Below are 20,644 nucleotides of genomic sequence, written 5' to 3' on the forward strand. Positions count from 1 at the left end.
ACGGGAAATCGCTCATCGGGCTGAGAATGCAGCAGGAAGACAAGCACATCCCGTTGCCATAGCGGCGGCTCTTGCGGACGCGGCCTGACTCTTAAACAGGACCCTCGGGGGAATTTGGGATTGTAAGGATGTGTTGTCAACAGTTTATGACATCCGCTGTTGGGGGGGGGGGGGGGCTCTGTACATTCAACAGAGAGACATCACCGCCACCCTAAGATGGGTCCAATTAGCCTAACCGACGAAACCACATGAGCCAGTGATTTTTGTGTTTTTAGAACAGGAATACAGGCGTTAGCACAATTTTAAAAGTTAAGAATCACCAACAAAGCACCGCCGTGGCAACTGTCGAGGAAGTAGGCTACTTTAATCATCAACATGAATTATAGCCTATTATTAGGTTATTCTGTCATGCGATGCTATAGTTCTTGAAGAAGAGTGGCTAATCAATGTAGGCTAATGAGCTACTGTTTAGTACTATAAGTATGGGAGATGATTCACAGTTGGTGCGGTTAGATTTGCGTGGCTTCCAATGTGACTCAGCCAGTCACAACTGAGAACCAGAACTATCACTTTTATCAGTGCCAGCAATGGTTTAATAAAAACCAAGGGGTTCGACAGCAGTTCAGTGGGATTATGGATGAAAACCTACTGCCCGGCGTATTGATTGGCCCTTGTTACAGATCAGAGGAATTGATCTGCGCTCCCTGTTATGTTTACATGTAAAGATGTTACTGCAGAGGACATGTTGGGGTGTCCGCAGTTTAAAAGGCCGTGGAGATACAAGAGTCCGTGACGATAGAGCGGAGATGTGGGCAACGAGTCTGGTAGTTAGCCTATGTTTTTCATGAGTTTCACCAACCGCTCATATCCGTTAACTGTTGCACAGAAGGACTCCCTCTTTTATGTGTCAGCTACAGTTTTGGCTTTCAAAGTTACTATAACACTGGTTTCAAGGCTCGTGGAAAACACCATTCATCCTTGATGTTGTCATGTACTCGGTACCAAACCTTCCAAATAATGTTGTTATGAGATTATAAACTGTAAACTACTCATAATACAAATATTCTGTGCGAGTGCACGTCGGATTGTTATAACTCTACACTAAAACAAGGCAAGAGTGGGACACAAATGTCTCGACAGGCTACATCTACTTTTGCATTCCGTGAATGTCCTTTCGGTGGGGACAATTATGGGCAGTTCGTGTTATTGGACATCCTAACAGATTAGGCTATACCGTATCGTAAACAAACTGTTTATTCTTACCAAATCTTAAAACGTGTGGCATCCCGCGAGAGTAACCAAGAAACAGCAGCAGAAGCGGGATCAGCCTGAGGTTGGACCTGAAAACGAGACTGGTTATCATCAGATGCTGGGAGGTAATCTTCATGTTGTTTTTAAAAAATGCACAGTGGTTTAATCCACCCGGTGCGCGGGTTCGATTCCCCCGTAATTCTTCTACGGTCGTTGGGCAAGGCAGGGTGACGGCGGCCCTGGATGCGCAAGATCACGGCATGGTCACTTGCGCTTTTCCTAAATCCATTTGCAGTCCCGGCATGATTCCTTCCCCTTCCCCTTCTTGTCCTTCACTGCGCCAAGAAACAACAATCCTCCGGGTCGAGTGGCGGCGGGACGTCCATGTCGAAGGGAACGGTTCCAGTGGGGAGGGGGAGCCCAAGCATGGGCTATAGGTGAGGTACTGTAGAGGGTTGGAGGGCTAGAGAGCGCCAAGCAGAGGATACAGCAGCGATATACAGCCCCCTATGAGGCGCTCTGGGTTTCTTGCGCTCCCATTATACTGCACTGCTGCACAGGCTCTGACGTCGAGCCAAGGTTAGTGTTGTGAACGCGCACCAGAAAGACAGAGAGAGAGAGCGAATGAGAGGGAAGGGAGATGGATATACTGATAGAAAGAGATGAAAAGAGGGAGGTTGGAAATGTAGAGAGAGAGAGAGACAGAGAGAGAGAGAGAGAGGTGGATGGAGTGAAAGAGTCAGAGAGAAATAATGGGGAGGGAGGGGTGGAAAACTTTATTTCACACCGCCTTTATTTCACTCTTTTCGCAACAACTTGCCCTCCAAGTTCGCTTGCATTTGAAGATGTGTCGGTAAATGTGTAATATGTGGCATCATTGACTTCAGGGTGAACCCTTACTTGCAAGCCGTCCAAATAGGCCTACGGATCCATTCAAAGCAAACCATCTGTGACGGGCAGTTCTGTATGATTTAATAAAAATAAAGTTAGTAGCCTATGTCACTGATCAAATATGATCGTCTCATAATGAAGTGACATAGGGACAACGGCAACCTCTTTTAAACACTTGTTTATGTTTTGTTTGTTAGCTCAGGATCTATTCAGCACCATGGACAGAGACACCAAGCTGTATCTCGGCCGCAGAAAGCAACGAGGCTCTGTTGGAAGGAATCTTTCTCAGTGTTCAAGGAGAATGTTTAGGCTTGCGCTAATGTTTAAGCTTTGGCTATATTCTACAGACATTTAGGCTACCTGCTCTGGCACATAAAGAAATAATTGTTTACACACCGCACTGCACACAATCACTGAGACAACCTCTGCACACTAGCGATATAATTTCCTGCCTGCAAGATATCATTGCACTGATTTTTTCCCCTCCCTTACACGTAGGCCCACTTTTTGTTTTGCCATTCATTTCTCAACCCCTTTTACGGGTTTTCAAGCAACAACCTTTCAACAATTTCCAACATCATTCCAGAAATGTGGGAGGAGTGGGATGAAAGGAATTAAAATTGGCAGAACAGCAAATCCGTAATATCGACAGAAGCTGCTCAAAGGCACGAATATTTAACCTATGCAAATAACTCCACTTTAGACTTGAAAGCCTTCCAGCAACAGACTATTCTCGAGTGTGAGCCATCCTCCGACGTGAAGGTGTGTGTGTGTGTGTGTGTGTGTGTGTGTGTGTGGCATACTCGCAAAGGCTCCACAGGCAATATCTATCGAGATTGTAAGTAGACCTATCACGTTTCTATCTGATTAGTGTATGTATCCTGTAGGATGCGCTGCATAGAGAAGATGGGTATCTGCAGCTCTTGGTGTTCGTATACATGCTATTGATTTAACACTACGTAGGCCTATTCATCTTATCATCGCTCACCCCACTGAGCAGCTCTTCATGGGCCATTGCATCAACTGGAGCTATAGGTACAGTGGTGCGCCCCCGTCCCAAGAGGGTGGAGGTCTGTTTAATCCCAATGGAGACGTGAAAGGAGCTCTTTGATCGGCTCCACCAGAGTCCACAGCCTGAATGAACACCGTCATTGTGTGACTCAAGTGTGAATGGCTGGGCTGTGTGTGTAAGAGTGCGTGTGGTGTAGAACTACTCTAAAAAAAAGTCACTAAATGCATTCCTGTCAGGCATTATAGTGCAGATAAAATAGATCTTTCAGGTGATCTTGGTGTAGTGTATGGCATATCTTGTCTGATGTTGCCAAGATATTTTAGTATTACATCGCTATTTATTGCACATGTGTTCAATCTTTATTAGACTGCAGAACAGGGCAATTATAAGTAGGCCTACATGTGTGGATAAGAAAAACATACTGATGCGTGCCGGCTCTTTAGTTGGAGTGCTACTCCATTATACTTTATCGGATCTGACAAATCCACATTCACAAATAAAAGCGAATGCATTTAATAGCGAAGAGGGCGCCTGCCTCAGCTAAAAGGAAACACAAAGTAATTACATGGGATCAAGTAGGTGGTGTGAACATTGACTTTGAACGTGTGTCAGCTTGCGTGGGTCTGCACACCAGCAATCTGCAGTGTGAGAATATCAAAGAGAATGGCACTCATCATGCTACCATCTGGAGCATTAGCATAATGATGGAGAAATTCAGGGTTTCCGTATAAGTCAGCAGAGCTTCACACAGCATGAAAGGAATGCTTATTGAGTTCAGGGAGAAGACTTCAACTGACAGGAACGTTGGTTTCCTCTTAAAGTCACAGCGCCCTCTGGCCCAATGCTGTGGTATTGCACTTAGAAAAGTCCTCAAGTGGCCCTACACTCTCAATGCACCCAAAATTTAATTTGCGGAATAGAATTAAGGCTGCCAGAAATGATTTTGAATTATTTTTTTAATATAAATCTAAATAGTATTGCATGTCTGTGCCTGAGCGTCAGGCATTTAAGGACAAAACAATCAGTTATGCTCCCCTGTAAGTGTCCCTAATTCCTATTTTATCTGTTGATATTTTGATTATCAATTAGGAGTCATAGTTTGACAAACCTTTCGCTTCCACTTAAGCAAGTCAGGATAAGATAACTGTGCGTGTAAACCAGTTAGAAAAGAAGAGGTGATGAGAATGGTGAACTATCTCATTATGACGTTATAATGACTCCTGCTCCTTTAGCTCTTTGTGCGGCTAATAGAAAAATACCATTTGGGAGATGTACTCTTTTTCTTTTCACCCATGATCAAACCGTGTCGTTTTTTTTGAAGGAGACCACAAATTAGATTACTTTGTACACACCCCCTCGCTTGTAACCCACGGAGACTTCCACATGAGCTGGCTGGTGTGTTTATTGAGACGCCATTCATTCACTTGGTAATGCAAAGGGGACTTTATGCAAAGGAGAGATAACCACTGCTAAAAGCCCTCTGTCATTCTCTCTCTCTGTGTTTCTTCTCTCTCTCCCCCCCCCCCCTCGCTCATTCTCTTGCGCAGGCAGACTGGTGGAAAGATAGCATTGGCACAGAGAAGGAAACCATGGAAACGAGAAGCTGATGCACTTTGAATGGTAAGACCCTGAAAGAGAAGACATTCATTCAGCTCAGTTGCCCTGTACTAAAGGCTCATCTCTACTGCATTATTCTGAATTCTACAAGTTTATTTAACATGGTTGGCTCCAGAAAGCCAACAATGGTTTCACTTCATCAGCCCATTTTGTCAGGATGACTGTAGCTAAGGATGTTTTAACATTTTGGCAACTTGAAGAAGGGCCCTACAAAAACATACTCACACATACAAAATGTGTAAGCCTGTTCCTTTTTCCCAGTACAACAACGCTCGTCCCTGTAAATGCAACACGCCATGCGTGCTTCACTTGAGCCTGTAATCATGGCAGTTTTGAGTTCAGTATATTTTCATTTCCCACTTGTGGCTTTGTTTCAGCAATGCCTTTAAACATAACAGCATTCCAAAGTCGGCACTTGCCTATATGTCTTGAGCAATGCTGTTAATGAAATCCTTGGGACCTCACTGGGAATACATTCTTCAGAGACGACAATTAGTCAAGTGAGACAGTAATTAGGACCTCTCTGCACACTGCCACTTCCAGTTAGTTCTGACGGATGCCCGCAAATCCCCCCCTCGAGCAATTGCAGTGAGGCAGACTTACTTCTGGAGCTGCACTCTGACTTTGCTGTGAAAGCCATCTGTAACTTCTCTCTACCATGGTAATACTTTCAAAAAATGGCATGCAAATTTGGTCAGTAGCATGATGGTAAACAATATGGTAAATTCTACCAGTTCTATGATCATGGAAGCTACCATCATGGTTGTGACCAAATTACCACTGTAACCACTTCATCATTACTGTAATGCAAATTACCATGCTACAGCCTACTACAATAGTTACAAAGTCTTACTACATTTTACCATAATGGAAGAACTACTGCATTTCCATGCAATAGCCCTGCCATGTAGATGTAGATTGACTTCTACAAAATTTGTACTTAGAATATACAGTAAAATGCTAATATGATTAAGCTTTTTCTTTTAACGGTCTCCCGTTACTTAGTAGTGCTATTTATGCTTTAGCTAGCTTAAATGTTTTTTTAGCCTGTTACTTTTCTGTCATACTAATACACGTTATATGATGTCCTGAATCAGGGCTAAGGTTCCTATCAAAATATGAATGGACCAGTCGTCCCTTGCAAAATCACAATTTGCTTACAGAGATCATTGTGCACACTGTAGTTAAGTTAAGCTACTAGAAACTAGAAAAACTACATGGAATGTTTCTACTTGTGAATTCAGGGCAAATCCATCTACCCTGACTTCATGAAGAGGCAGTTGTCTGATATCGCACAATAATGGCAGCACCCATGGAAGTGCATAACATATGTTGCCAGTGTTATTAGGTAGCTGGTTATGGTAAACACTGTCTGAAAGTCATCTTCTGTGCATAAAGTTATACAGGAAAATGTTACAAATGACAGGGTAACCTCACCAACCCCGACCTTAAAATCCAAGATGGCGGCTCCCAGCATCAACAGTAGTGAATGCTGTAGTAATATAAACTACTGTTTATGGCACTTCTGTTATTAAATCAGCCGCACACACAGTCCCGTTCAACTTATATCTGTGGACATGTTGCAATGTGCAAGATACAGCGTAATGCGTTGTTATCAACTAGTATTGCTAATGATGGTCAGATGCATGAACACTTGGGTAAGTGGGAAAAAACAATTAACACCAAGGGCACTGCTGAGGGTTCAACTGTGTGCACACTTGCCATGTTTTTCGTTCAATTTTGGCTTCATGCACCTGAAATTTCCGGAAGTTGGAAATTTCAAATGGATGCAGACCTACAACTGTGGCTGAAACGCAGCATTAGCTCCAGAGTACGGTTTCTACTAATTTATGTTTTTGAAAGGACTGAGCAGGAAGATGGACTTGGTTCAGGGAAAGGCTATTTGAGAGCCTTTCCAATCAGATGCAGTATATCATTATAATCAAAATCAATACTGGTGATTGGCTTGACAGTTGTGACCCCTCAGCCACCTTGCGTAGCCTACTTGTAACCTAGTTTGTGGTTGAATAGTCAAAGAAATGATGCTCTATGTCTATTCCTAAACACTTTTGCTTGACCTCATTAGGTCAAGAAATGATGTGAAGGAGGACTTAGGAAAAGACAACCACATTGCCAAGAGAATCTGTCTGCACTTACACTAGGTTTTTTTTAAACCAACACATGGAAGATAATGACGAGAGACAACTTATTATTTTAATCAGTTTGAATTGTGCCCTGAATTACACATATGATGTAATATACACTGCTCAAAAAAATAAAGGGAATAAACAACACAATGTAACTCCAAGTCAATCACACTCCTGTGAAATCAAACTGTCCACTTAGGAAGCAACACTGATTAACAATCAATTTCACATGCTGTTGTGCAAATGGAATAGACAACAGGTGGAAATTATAGGCAATTAGCAAGACACCCCCAGTAAAGGAGTAGTTCTGCAGGTGGTGACCACAGACCACTTCTCAGTTCCTATGCTTCCTGGCTGATGTCTTGGTCACTTTTGAATGCTGGCGGTGCTTTCACTCTAGTGGTAGCATGAGACGGAGCCTACAACCCACACAAGTGGCTCAGGTAGTGCAGCTCATCCAGCATGGCACATCAATGCGAGCTGTGACAAGAAGGTTTACTGTGTCTGTCAGCGTAGTGTCCAGAGCATGGAGGCGCTATCAGGAGACAGGCCAGTACATCAGGAGACGTAGAGGAGGCCGTAGGAGGGCAACAACCCAGCAGCAGGACCGCTACCTTTGCCTTTGTGCAAGGAGGAGCACTGCAAGAGCCCTGCAAAATGACCTCCAGCAGGCCACAAATGTGCATGTGTCTGCTCAAACGGTCAGAAACAGACTCCATGAGGGTGGTATGAGGGCCTGACGTCCACAGGTGGGGGCTGTGCCTACAGCCCAACACCGTGGAGCACCAAGATTGGCAAATTCTCCACTGGCGCCCTGTGCTCTTCACAGATGAAAGCAGGTTCACACTGAGCACATGTGACAGATGTGACAGAGTCTGGAGATGCCGTGGAGAACGTTCTGCTGCCTGTAACATCCTCCAGCATGACCGGTTTGGCAGTGGGTCAGTAATGGTGTGGGGTGGCATTTCTTTGGGGGGCCGCACAGCCCTCCATATGCTCGCCATAGGTAGCCTGACTGCCATTAGGTACCAAGATGAGATCCTCAGACCCCTTGTGAGACCATATGCTGGTGCGGTTGGCCCCGGGTTCCTCCTAATGCAAGACAATGCTAGACCTCATGTGGCTGGAGTGTGTCAGCAGTTCCTGCAAGAGGAAGGCACTGATGCTATGGACCGGCCCGCCCGTTCCCCAGACCTGAATCCAGTTGAGCACATCTGGGACATCATGTCTCGCTCCATCCACCAACGCCACGTTGCACCACAGACTGTCCAGGAGTTGGCGGATGCTTTAGTCCAGGTCTGGGAGGAGATCCCTCAGGAGACCATCCGCCACCTCATCAGGAGTATGCCCAGGCGTTGTAGGGAGGTCATACAGGCACGTGGAGGCCACACACACTACTGAGCCTCATTTTGATTTGTTTTAAGGACATTACATCAAAGTTGGATCGGCCTGTAGTGTGGTTTTCCACTTTGATTTTGAGTGTGACTCCAAATCCAGACCTCCATGGGTTGATAAATTGGATTTCCATTGATAATTTTTGTGTGATTTTGTTGTCAGCACATTCAACTATGTAAAGAAAGGAGTATTTAAAGAGATTATTTCATTCATTCAGATCTAGGATGTGTTATTTTAGTGTTCCCTTTATTTTTTTGAGCAGTGTATGTATATCAGATGTGTGTGAAGATTTTTGTATATAGTATTTTGTCATGATGACGATATTGTTAACTACAAATCCAGTAAGATTGTTCTTCAAGATTACTTGACTGGATAGATTTGTTTTGAAAGAGAAGAAATCTATATTTATTGATCTGGAGCTCAGCCAATCATGCAAGGATTTCCATACGTTTTGGATGATGTCACAAGCATAAAATGGGTGCTCTGTTGTTTCTACATTTAAAATGGTCTGCCGTAGTGAAACTACTATGGTTAGTCGCTTTAAATGTTGCTCCCTCAAGGAATTGTGGGATGGCATTATCTCCTTTCCTTTGGTGAAGGATGGTCCGGTGTACCCATGGGTGTAGAATGGAAGCACTGAAACACCTTTCTTTAGCATTTAGAGAATTCGACCACCTACTATCATGGCTGCCACTTAGATACTTCCAGGTCATTTCACTCAGTAAGGAACCTTCCTAAGCGAAAAGACTATTTGACTGCAGCCTAGATCTGTAATGATACCTTTAGACCTTTTTCATGGCAGACATTTTGACATGCCGTAGCAGGATAGGCACAGGTGTAATCAACAGCATTAATAACAACTGCATTCCATTTAGATTTAGCAGCTCCAGCCAGGGCTCTGGTGCTGCACATGCTGGTTCACTGTCATGTCTTACCAGGACACTTAATGGAACTGAGACATCGTTTATGTTATTTGTTCCACCTGTCCTTTTCCTGCTATTCACAGTTCCGTGTATTCACACTGCTTTTAGCCCCTGTGCACCCATACAGGAGTTTCCACTTAATTAATCTGTCTAATAAGACCTATGCTCATGTTGAAGATAGGTGGAGCTATGCTGGAATTACATGAGCTCAAGCAACTTCACACACCAAAGCAGGTGCAACACAACTAATTTGAGAATCATGGAGATGTCAATCAAGCACATGCCCACACAGCCCTGAGAAGAGGTCAAATAACACAAAAGAAGTGAATATTCTCCTGTGTGGGTGCACGGACCTCGGGTTTGTGTGGCCTTTAAATTGGCTCCTGTTCAGATTTTACTTACACTATGTCTTAAATTAAATCTTCTTCACACTCTGGATCAATCATTTTAAATTAGTTAAAGATAGAATCGCAATTTCAGACAAGAATGAACAAGGCTACCAATAAAGGATTAAGCCCACATCCATTTTCACAAAAGCAACATAAAAACAAACAAATTTTGTATTAATAAATGACAACCCTTGGTGCCATTATACCTTTTCTTTAAATGCCACTGCAAAGGGATTCTGCAAACATTCTGCAAACCCAACCTATACATGGTGAGTATTACACATATTAGTTTGGAAAGTGGGTCTGAAAAGTTTGTGGTTGCTGTAGTCAGTTTGGATTTGCAACATTTCTGTTGGATGGAAAAGCTGACCCAGTTTCCTGGTGTAAAAAAGTCAGGATGTCCATAGAAACTTCTCGAACTTCTCAAGCAGCACAATCCGCTTCTGTCCAGCCTTATGCTCGCCATGTTCCAAGCACTCATTTATTATACATTTTTCCCCCCCATTACATTCATGGTTCTCAGCATGCCAGTGTCAACAGCATTGTTTATTAAAAAAATACAAGATGCTGAGGTTTTCTAATAAAACCCCCTAAACATAATCACATAACACAAGTAAGTCTAAATAAATAAACATTTTCCCTTTATTCTGTTTGAGTTGTTTATGTCTTTGTTCTTGTCAGGGAAATAAATGCATTCTGTGCTTTGTGGTTTTAGATCTTAGGAGAAAAATCATACATATTCACAGACAGACCCGCAAAATGCGTGCGCGCGCACACACACACACACACACACACACACACACACACACACACACACACACAGCAGAGAGCCAGGCTGATTGGATGGTGGATGGCTGGAGTTGTTATTACAGAGCATCCAGCAGAGTCTGGTTTGCAGGATAAGGACGTCCTTACAGGGCATTTCTCAGTGTGAACGATGAGGAAACAGCCCCCTGTGTGTTTGTGTGTGTGTGTGTGCGTGCATGTGTGTGCATAGAGAGAGAGAGATACTCAGAGTGAAAGTTAGAACGAGAGAAGCAGACAGCACATGGACAGATGCCTCTGTCTGCCCACATAGTTTGGCCATCAAACAGAAATCTTGGCAATGCTTGCAAAAAGTGACTTTCCCCATTGGACTAGTTGGTGCCAAGGGCTTGCCTGCAGAGAAAGAAACTGGAGAATAACAGAAGAACTCACAGGGCTTTCCATTCTGATACAGGAACGCCTCCAATAAACATTTATTTCTGCAAAGACATTGCTATCTTTGGTGTCCATGAACAAGAGTAAGAGGAGGGTCCTTTAAAGCCACAGACATGGAAGTGTAAATAAAGAACGGACACACATGGTTGATTTGTGTGCATTTGCGGCTTCGTTAATGTGCTCTCTTGGTGCCTATTAGTAAATCATTAGGGCTTGATCTAATTCTCACCATTTTATAGTTCATTGACCAAAGAATGCCACCAAACACGATGACACATCACATCATCAAATAATATAAAACTAGACCTGTGCTGGCACAAAGGGAGTGAAGCAGAAAAACACAGGGCATGTTTTCAGGCATGGCAGACCACAACAAGGACTGCTAAGTTCAAAGTCCCAAAGACAGCGGAGGTTTTGGTAAGAATGCCTTAACATTTTCTTGAGAAATCTGCTTTACATACAGTTACACACCTGTCTACTTCTCTGGGAGGTGTTATGGTGGTTAGCGATGGACTTTTCTAGGCTTCCATCTCAGTAATGCAATCTACTCCGTTTCCACAAAGATCCAGGGATCAACTGTTGCAGCAGGGGATGAGAGGGCCCAGCAGTTGCCTCAGACATCCAGGATCAGGAACTCCAAACAAGGATAACACCCTCTCAGCATTCAATGTTTTCAATCAAGGGATCAGCTACTGTGACTGGAAACAAAATGTCCCAGACAACTATCACGTAGGAGTTGCCAGCAGGCAAAAGCTGGCACGACTAATATGGCCTGTCAGAGTGAAAATAGCCTGCTATTGTTCTCACCTTCCGGAAAGGTACAGGCATAACGCTTTTGTCTTGTTCATCTCTCAGGAGTCATGCTCTAATAGCTTTTCAGGCTCATATTGCTTTGGTAAGAGGGATTTAAAGTTGCTGTTTCACTACCCAGAGAGTGTAGTGATGGAGGTTGAGCTATTCATTTACACATAATTCAGCATGAATCAAATTTATACCATCATAAATGTGATAAATACGTGTCTTTAGAATAAATAGCATTTGACGCTTGGATTTGAAAATTATGAAATTGCTTGGTGGGGGATTTATTAAAAATAACTCAAGGTACATGGACTGTTCCTATTACCGCTTTGAGTGTTTTCATGGGTTGCCAAGACTGCAGTATTATGAAAATATATTGGACAGAAAAACAGAAATACTAAATAGTGTGACAAGTTTGTCAAGCATTGGTTGTTCGGTTGAACTGTGAGATTTTTGGGGACACATGAGATGTGTTCAATTGCAATAAATTTAACTACTTTCACTCCCAAACTCTTAGGCCTACTTGTGACATAAAGACATCACTTGCTCATGCAAACAATCAAATTCATTGCATAAGAGTGAAATGGTTGCATAAGCTCTAAGTATGGAATTATAAACATCCCACTCACAAGTATATGCAGACACCTTGCTGCTTTTTTCTGACTAACAAAATGACATTTTAATGTATTCAAGACTCAAGTCTTCTGAATTACTTTCAGTGGTTTCTCTTCCTTGCACAAATCCTTGGAGTGGTTTTAATAGACGAATACTTGTTACAAAGGTCCTCAGCATCTACAGTAAGCCCTGTACAAAATCTACCCTGCAGGAAAATGTTGCCACCTAAGCCCCTGTAAAACCCAGGGAAAAATCTGGACGTGGACCAGCAGATAGAGCATCGGTGTGGAAACATAAAGAAGAGTTTGATCTCATTTATGCCCTCACTGTTCTGGAGGTGATGAAATGAGGCCGGTCTTGAGCTAGGCGAGGTCAGTCCTCTCCTCTTCTCTCCTCTCCTCACCTCTCCTTTCCACCATTAATCACGTCTCTACACATGAAAATTAGCTTAACCCTTTTTTCCTGTGCAGTGCTCCACTTCCACTAAAGGACACCTTGCAATAGCAGATATAAGTCAGAGCTCCCTGCGCATATTTTCCGCCTGCATTTCCAACTAATGGACACCCTCCACTCCTAATCCAGCTTGACTTAGTGATGAAAACGTGCTGGCTGGGGCTTTATCCTCTCTTGTTAAGGCTGTCACTCTTCCTTGTGTAGCCTCATAACAATTAACACTTCCAAAAACCCTTTTGTCAAATACTTAACGGAGGGGGGGGGGGGACTTATCCAAACCCCCTTGAGTCCAACATAATTTCTCTGACAACTAAACTATGTGAAAGTAGGTTGGTGTGTAATATATTGTATATGCTTATGAAAAAGAGGGGGATGGGGAGAAAGAGTGAGAAAATAGCGAGATAGAAAATGAAGACAACGAGGGAGGGAAAGAAAGAGAAGTAGGTAGAGAATGAGTAAGGAAGAGAGAGGAAGGGAAAAAGAAAATGAGCTTGGTTCCCTTTGTGGCACAGTGCTTCACCACTTAATCATCCCATGGTCTATAAATAGGCCTTCACAGCCATGGAATATTTGGAGATTAATGAAAGAGAATGGAACACCATAATGCTCTGAAGCTTCACCACTTCTATTGCACTTCAGTAGTGCAGATTTAATTTTGCTTCCCCAATGATGGCAGAATTTCTCCTCTTCAGTTTTCATCATAAAAGTTCACCAGATTGCATCCAGTTGACTCCTCCCTCCTCCTCCTCCTCCTCCTCCTCTCTGTCTTTTAACATTTTGCCTACTTCAACTTCACAGTCTTACTGAAGGACACACATGCATATTCAAAGATAAATGGCAGTAATCTATACAGTATATAGAAATGCAGAAATATTGATGTAGTGCAAGCACGTGAGCAATAACAAAACATCCAAAGAACACAACAGTTTCACACGGCAGACAGTGAGAAAGTTTTCTCTCCTCATTTTACATTCTGTACGATGCACTGCAGAGTTTCTTTTCAGCACCTATCACAAATGTTGACAGTGTTGATGTAGTAGGAATCACCTTGTATCTACCCGCTCCCCTCACTATGTGTGTGTATATATATGTGGCTGCGTGCATATGTGTGTACATTCAGGGGTTTGACAGAGTTTGTGTGGGCATAGGCTCATATCAGGAGCATTTCACATTTAGCATTTGAGGAAAACATGGCGGAGGTGTGATTTAGGTCAGAGAGAAGGGAGGTGGTTGTAAGAACACTAAACCTGCACTGAATACAGAAATTATTAATTTTATAAATAAAAAGGAAGTTATAGGTTGAGAAAGAAAGATCCATCCACCTTTCCAGAAAATGGTGACAAAACAAAACCAATTGCGGCTGTTATGATGGTGCTTGTAAGTGGATACATTCGCTTGAATAGAACAGAACAACTGTTACTAGTAACACCATTTCTTATCATACAAGCTGTGAAAAAGGCCTACTTTCATTAGGCACAGTAAAAACCAAAATATAAAGAAAAGGCAGGCTAAAGCAATAAGAATTAGAATGTCCTCTCTCCTTTGCAGAGTTTGTTCTGGCTTAATTACTGCATGGACATCCAAACCAAACCTTGTAGCCACGACACATGCCAGATTTCAGTTTTGGGGAAAATGACTGCCTGAGTTGGACTGTAGCTGATAAATTAATCCAAGCGGCTAGCAAGTCAAGCAAGAAGCTTGTATTGAAAGCAATTTATTTTTGTTGAGGTACATTGCTAATACCATAAATGATTGTTTAACTATGACAAACCATGAAATACTGTACATGACTTCAGATGAAAACAAAGTTGCCCCTTCTATTCTCATCTTGTTCTCAATGTCATTTTGTAATGTTAGGTGTGACTTTTCAAATGTTCAATATCCAATGACAGTAAAAGAAAAGAATCATAAATAAGCTATAACCAATACATTGTGTTAGTCATGTTTCTCACTCCTCAGGACACAAAGGCTGTGTTTTCTTAGTCAGAACTATTAGCACAAGAATAAAGTAATGCTCAGTTTAAAACTTTAAGACATTATGTTCCTATTAGCCAGTTTCCTCATGGGGCTCATTAAATTTTCATTTGATCTAATGTAAATGTACATCGACAAAGTTTCCATTCACTGCAGTAGCTCCAGGCAGTACATCTTGATCATTTGGAAACTTTGGGGAAGTGGTGTTAATGTTGAGTAGTAATGATTGATTGGTGGGTTGTTGGTATTAAAACTACTTCATGTAAACTTTTATATGCTTTCCCTATAAGGCAACTTATGCATGGAATGTTTCCTGTGTGTTGATGGCTGGGTTCATTGTGCCACAGGTAACAGCCTCAATGGACAGAGGATAAGCACAAATTTCTCCTGGGTTTTCTGCCTCCAGATTGGTCCCAGTCTCCTGTTCCACTGGGATCGTCCCTGTCATACTACTTGGTCTAGCACATTGCAAGAAGGAATAAAAAAAGAGGTAGGATGATTGGTGGGACACTGAGGAGCCAAAGAACCTTTCTAAATGAATGCTTACGCACAAGAACAATAAAAAAGAAGTGGAAATCCTCTTTGCATTAGCAGCTTAACACTGCACGTGTACAATGTGCTCACGCAGTACCTCCTCTCCGCCACTGAAAGGGGGATGGCAGCTGAAACGAACACGATAATCATTACACTTCTTCTTGGATTGGTCCTTGCTTTTGCAGATGAATCCCGCTGTTGTGTCACTTCTGAAACCGATGTAATGGATGCATCCACTTGAGTGTTTGGAATTCGTAGCCATGCTAGTGGCAAGGCTCTAGGGATGAGTAATGGTTTGCACAATCATGTCTCCGTCAGGATGAAGTGTAATCACATTCAGGATCCCCTGACTTTTAATCTAGCGCCATCATCAGGTCAAAATTAAACTTTGGTTTATGACCAAATACTTGGAAAACTACTTAACATTCCCATCTGCTTCTGCTGCACATTGTGTTTAGTGCTTTTAACAGGTTGTCAGATAAATAAATTGTTTTGCTGAGACTGTTGTGTTTTCCTGATGCTCACTAGTACGTCAAGTACATGGCAGATCAATGAACTAGAAGAGAGTTTGAAAAAAGTGGAAACAACACTATCAGTAGAATATAATATGAATCATTACATAAAATGCATTCTAATATATATACTCAAACAGTACTTAAATATAAATCACATTGCCTTCTGCAGGCCTCAACTGGTTTAGGGCAGATCCGTCCTGGATTCTCTTTATGAAGATTGTAGAGGGTTTCCCAGTCTCCACTTCCAGTCAATCCAGTCTGTCCAGCATCGGTGATGGTGTTTAAATTGAGATAAGTAAGCATCAAGACATTTGAAATATTATTGTTATTGCACATGTTGTGATTTGATCTAGATGACAAACATTTAAAAAATAGATATAAAGATGGATGCAAAGTTAATGGAAAAACAAAAAGGTGTAATCTTCTTCCGAATGTGAGTGGGATAGTAGGGTAATCCTGAACACAAATCCAAACAATGGGTGTCAGACATTTCTAGTGAGCCACTGAATGGTTTAGATTGTATTTTAATGTCAGGATAACCACTGAAAGGAGTCTCTATAACCCGGAATCACTGGAAGGAGGGGGAGTGAAAGACCTGCTTTTGTCTTACTGACAAATTAAAAAAAATAATTCAAGTCCATTATTTTACTCCCTTACACACTCTTCAATAATCTAATAGAAAAAACATTGGCACTTTAAAAACACAACTGTTAAGGTGTTACAGAACTTGACTTAATATTAAATTGATTGTCAGATAGGCAGACAGACAGATGGGGGCTAAAACATTCAAAATCCCAGATTTTACAGACTGAACACACCGTTCAACTTTTTTTTACTGAAACTATGATGATTATGAACATTTACAAGTGGAGCAGTTACCCCCTTGTCCTTTAGTGAACAGTGGGTGAGAGCTGAAACTGCACAGCTGTAGCGAATGCCATAATCCAGACAGAAATTTGGCTGCCTCTTGCAGTTAAAGGCAGCTGTCATGCTATCTCTGCAATTATAAAAGGATAATTCAGGTGCAAGTGCCTGATAGGAATTAGTGCATAGCACCTGTACTCCGAGTTAGTAACAGCATCACAGTTATTTTAGAAGGTGTTTACTGTAGGTGTTGTGGTTATATAAGGTGGATAATTTGCCTCATAGTAACAGAACATCTTGGGTACATCAAGACTCATTCTGTTTGAGAGGTTCAACTAAACTTGTTTTGTAAAGTTCTTCCTGGGTTTTACTTTCAAACACTGACAATGACCCATCCATGTCATTTTGGCCACAAATTATCACCAAATAAAGTTGAGAGGGCGAACATGTTAGCAAAAAACGTGCAGACACAATGCAACATTAGCAGTCCTTTGGAGTTATGTCTCTTGTCACCTGACTTCAATTTAATATTCACTTTCCTTTTAGGTATGTTTTGCTTTCCACCAGCTCCTGAGTGAAATACCTTTAGCAGCTAAATGCGCCACTATGGTCACCAGCTAGCAGCTAACATACAGTGGGGTTTTCAGAGCTTTTTCACTGAAAACAACTGCAGTGAGATGAACCAAAACAGTAAAGTTGCCAGCCGTAAAACCAAAACAGTAATTCTAAAATATGTTACAAAGTTGCCTCGGACTACAGGTGCAGGACTCCTGAACAATGTTTATTTTTTAGGAAACTTCTGATGAGCTTGCCGTTACTCCCTCCCTCCATTACCAACAACCTGCCTACATAATGTAGCATCTGCTGCGCGCGGCCGCACGTGAGAGAGGACAACAAACACCGCAGCCGCTGTGCCATTCATCGTAAACTTTGGCTTTAAAACTTCATACAACAAGACCCAACAACAAAGAAGCGCTGAACGCAAATAGGTTAGTAACCTGTGGTGAGTAAACAACACCAGCTCAGCATTGGCCATCTAACGTTATCTTGCTTCTTGCTTTATCTACTACCTACGGCAGGTTATTCCGACTGTCGTTCGTTATGAAAAGATGAATGAGCATTTGTTTGCTTGCTAAACTTGTGGTAGTCGATTAACGTAATCATTTACGTCCCGCTGGCTGCCATCACGTTAATTATTACCATTGGCTAGAAAGAGGTTACAGGTTTATTGTTGACCATGTAACCATACAGTTTTATTTAGTTATAACTTACACTGGTTTGAGAGTGGGAGATGTGTCGACTTATAGTAGTTTATAGTTTAGTCATTGATTGCATTGTACCTTACATGGTTGTGCTCTGTAAGTTAAAAACAGGTTACAGCTTTATTGTTGACCATGTAACTTTACAGTTTTATTTAGCTAACTTTACACTGGGTTTGAGAGTCAACAAGGTTTGTTGACTTACAGTATAGTTTATAAACTTATAATAAACCATTAATTGTAGACCCATTGTACCAGAGATGTGGACTCCCAAAAATTATGACTTTAGACTTGACACTCCCCATGCCCAAATATAAATTATGATATAAAAAACTGCGCAGCGCATCAACATAGCGCGGTGCCTAGTTAGACTGGAGCGTGTGGCTTCCTCCAGCAAGAGGAACAATCACCGACCGTCCAAAGCGCGGCCATACATGAACATTTAATTTAATTCATGAAATTATAGAACATCTTTAGTGTGAAACTGCACCTCTGCCATCTCTGCACATGTAGGCCTAAATACTGTTTCATCTCGTGTCTTGTTGTTGATTGTTGATCTTTGTTGTTGTATATTTTTGTACAACTTATCACCACAGCAAATTCCTCATATGTGTAAAACACTACTTGGCAATAAAGCTTCTTCTGATTCTGATTCTGTACGGGCTAATGCTTCATTCAATACATTTTTTTTATTTTCATATCTTATAAAAACTTTTGAAATGGTTTTTAAATTTGGTGAAGAGCGCATTATGACTTGTTTAGGACTCGAAACTCAAAGTTTAAGACTTGGACTTGTTGGTCCTTGACTTGAGACTTGACTCGGACTTGCCAGTCATGATCAGTCTGTACTTGAGACTTGACTTGGGACTTGAGTGCTAAGACTTGAGACTTGACTTGGACTTGTAAAACGATGACTTGGTCCCACCTCTACATTGTACATTAGGCTACATGGTTGTGCTCAGGTTTATTGTTGATTATGCAATGTCACGGTTTTATTTAGTTAATGTTACACTGGGTTTAAGAGTCTGGGGAGTGTGTTGACTTACAGTATTTAATAAGCCGTCAATAATTGCATTGTACATTACATGGTTGTGCCCTGTAAATGAAAAACAGGTTACAGTTACAGTGTTCCTTATAGCGATGCAGTTTTATAAGCAACCTGGATTGAACTCAGCAGGTGATATAACATTCGTAATAACCACGAGAGACTTGAGACTTGACTTAGATTCTAGCTCAAAGACTTGAGACTTGACTTGGACTCTAGCTCAAAGACTTGAGACTTGACTTGGACTCTAGCTCAAAGACTTGTGAGCATCTCTGCCCTTTTCACATTAAATGTAATTATTGAAATTATGCTTTTATCTGAATAGGCTGGAGGTCAGCTGGAGGTCTACTTGTATGCTGTGAAGAATGGAGCCAAACCCTTAACAAGCAAAACAATTAAAAAAGTCATGGGTAATTTCTTTTGAAAGTGAGTTGGAAAGAAATAAGAAGATTTCATTTAAATCCACATCCTATAATTATGTCAATATCAGAAAGACATGATGCCTTGTGTCATAATACTACAATTAATCTGTAAGTGTTTTTGCAAAGAGGCCCAAAACTCTGTTGGTTCCTAGACCACCTCTTCTAGTATTCTAACATCAGTACACTACATTGACTTGTCTGCATTTCGTTTTGTTACACATACAAGACCAGAGAATGGCTGCCCTTTTTCAATGTCCATCCTCTGCTGTGGTTGTGTGTACGCTAATTAATTGCCCTTTGAGAAGAATAGCTACCTCCCTCTGTTCAATAGCAGCTGGGGATAGTCTCTGTCTATTCATTCATCAGCATTAAACTTTGTCATCTGAAGGGGCCGGCGTAATATTTTACACTAAATTGTGCTTTGGACTGGATGCCAAAGTACAAATGACAGCATGGTGTAGACTCATTTATCATCCCCCCCAAACATACACACACCTCTCTCTATGTCTCTACCACCACACACCCCTCTCTCCCTCTTTCTCTGTCTCCATGGAAATCATTGGTGTCTCCATCCTCCTGTGGCGAAGGAGCTGACTGCAGACTTTCTGTTGACCATCAGCCCCATTTACCCTGATGGAGCACTGAGAAAACACCATGTTTAGGTGGCATCTTGAATACAAACACACTTTCTTGTTCATTCATCTTTAAGAGAGCTTTCCACTGACCCAATGACTGCATTAATCTCACAACATCAAAGTGGCGTATATCTAATGCCAGACACATTCATTATGCAGCTCTGTCTCCTTAAATTACGTTCACATACAACTAATTTGCATTAGCAGTTAATGTTCGTCTGTAACACTCAGCACCAATCAATGCAGGAAGCAGAGTGATGGTCATAAAGAGGAACAATCTGTAAGGATGTGGAGATCAGTTAAAGGATTGGTGTATCCCTTGTGCACAATCTTTATCTTAATCACAATGACAGGGATAATTGTAAGTAATTTAAAGAAAAGCATGTACATGAAACGAATATAATTGATTATGCTTGAACGCACCACAAATCCAGCTACTGCCCATACAGCCAATGGGATAGAGTGGCGTTGCCTGGAACTAGTCCACATAGTAGCGTTTCTGTGTAAGTGTTGTCATCGCTACCAGCTACAGGTGGTACTGGAAGCTGCAGTGATGTTGATATAGGTATAGATATGCAGAGCAGAGAGGATGTGCTGTAGACAATGAAGATTACTCGAGTTGAAAGCCCCTACGTTGTTACTGTAAGTAGGCTTAAGTGCAATAAAACCTTCACGAGTAAAAAGCCAATAATGAATCAATACACT

At 41.8% G+C, this 20,644-nt stretch overlaps 2 protein-coding genes and 1 pseudogene across 4 annotated transcripts in view; 1 reads left to right on the forward strand and 2 right to left on the reverse strand.

Annotated features, from left to right (window-relative positions):
* Positions 1 to 1,544, reverse strand: part of LOC123977290 (glutamate receptor ionotropic, kainate 2-like) — a 64,503-nt gene extending 62,959 nt beyond the window's left edge. Inside the window, exons 1-2 of one of the 3 annotated variants that reach the window (XM_046059865.1) lie at positions 1,423 to 1,544; positions 1,264 to 1,340 (exon numbers count right to left, since the gene is read on the reverse strand). In XM_046059865.1, coding sequence (XP_045915821.1) covers positions 1,264 to 1,285 — 22 coding nt within the window. In that variant the 5' untranslated portion in view covers positions 1,286 to 1,340; positions 1,423 to 1,544. Of the gene's footprint in view, positions 1 to 1,263; positions 1,403 to 1,422 lie in introns of those variants that run through there. The other 2 variants (XM_046059864.1, XM_046059863.1) reach the window with 2 other exon arrangements.
* A 13,290-nt stretch (positions 1,545 to 14,834) lies between these two features.
* LOC123978234 lies at positions 14,835 to 19,960 on the reverse strand (annotated as a pseudogene).
* LOC123977293 (single-minded homolog 1-like) overlaps positions 17,532 to 20,644 on the forward strand; it is a 46,139-nt gene continuing 43,026 nt past the window's right edge. Inside the window, exons 1-2 of the mRNA XM_046059869.1 lie at positions 17,532 to 17,567; positions 19,208 to 19,308. The gene's annotated coding sequence lies outside the window, so the exon portion shown is untranslated. The remainder of the gene's footprint in view (positions 17,568 to 19,207; positions 19,309 to 20,644) is intronic.

The sequence above is a fragment of the Micropterus dolomieu genome, linkage group LG10 (assembly GCF_021292245.1).
Source record: "Micropterus dolomieu isolate WLL.071019.BEF.003 ecotype Adirondacks linkage group LG10, ASM2129224v1, whole genome shotgun sequence".
NCBI classification, from domain to species: domain Eukaryota; kingdom Metazoa; phylum Chordata; class Actinopteri; order Centrarchiformes; family Centrarchidae; genus Micropterus; species Micropterus dolomieu.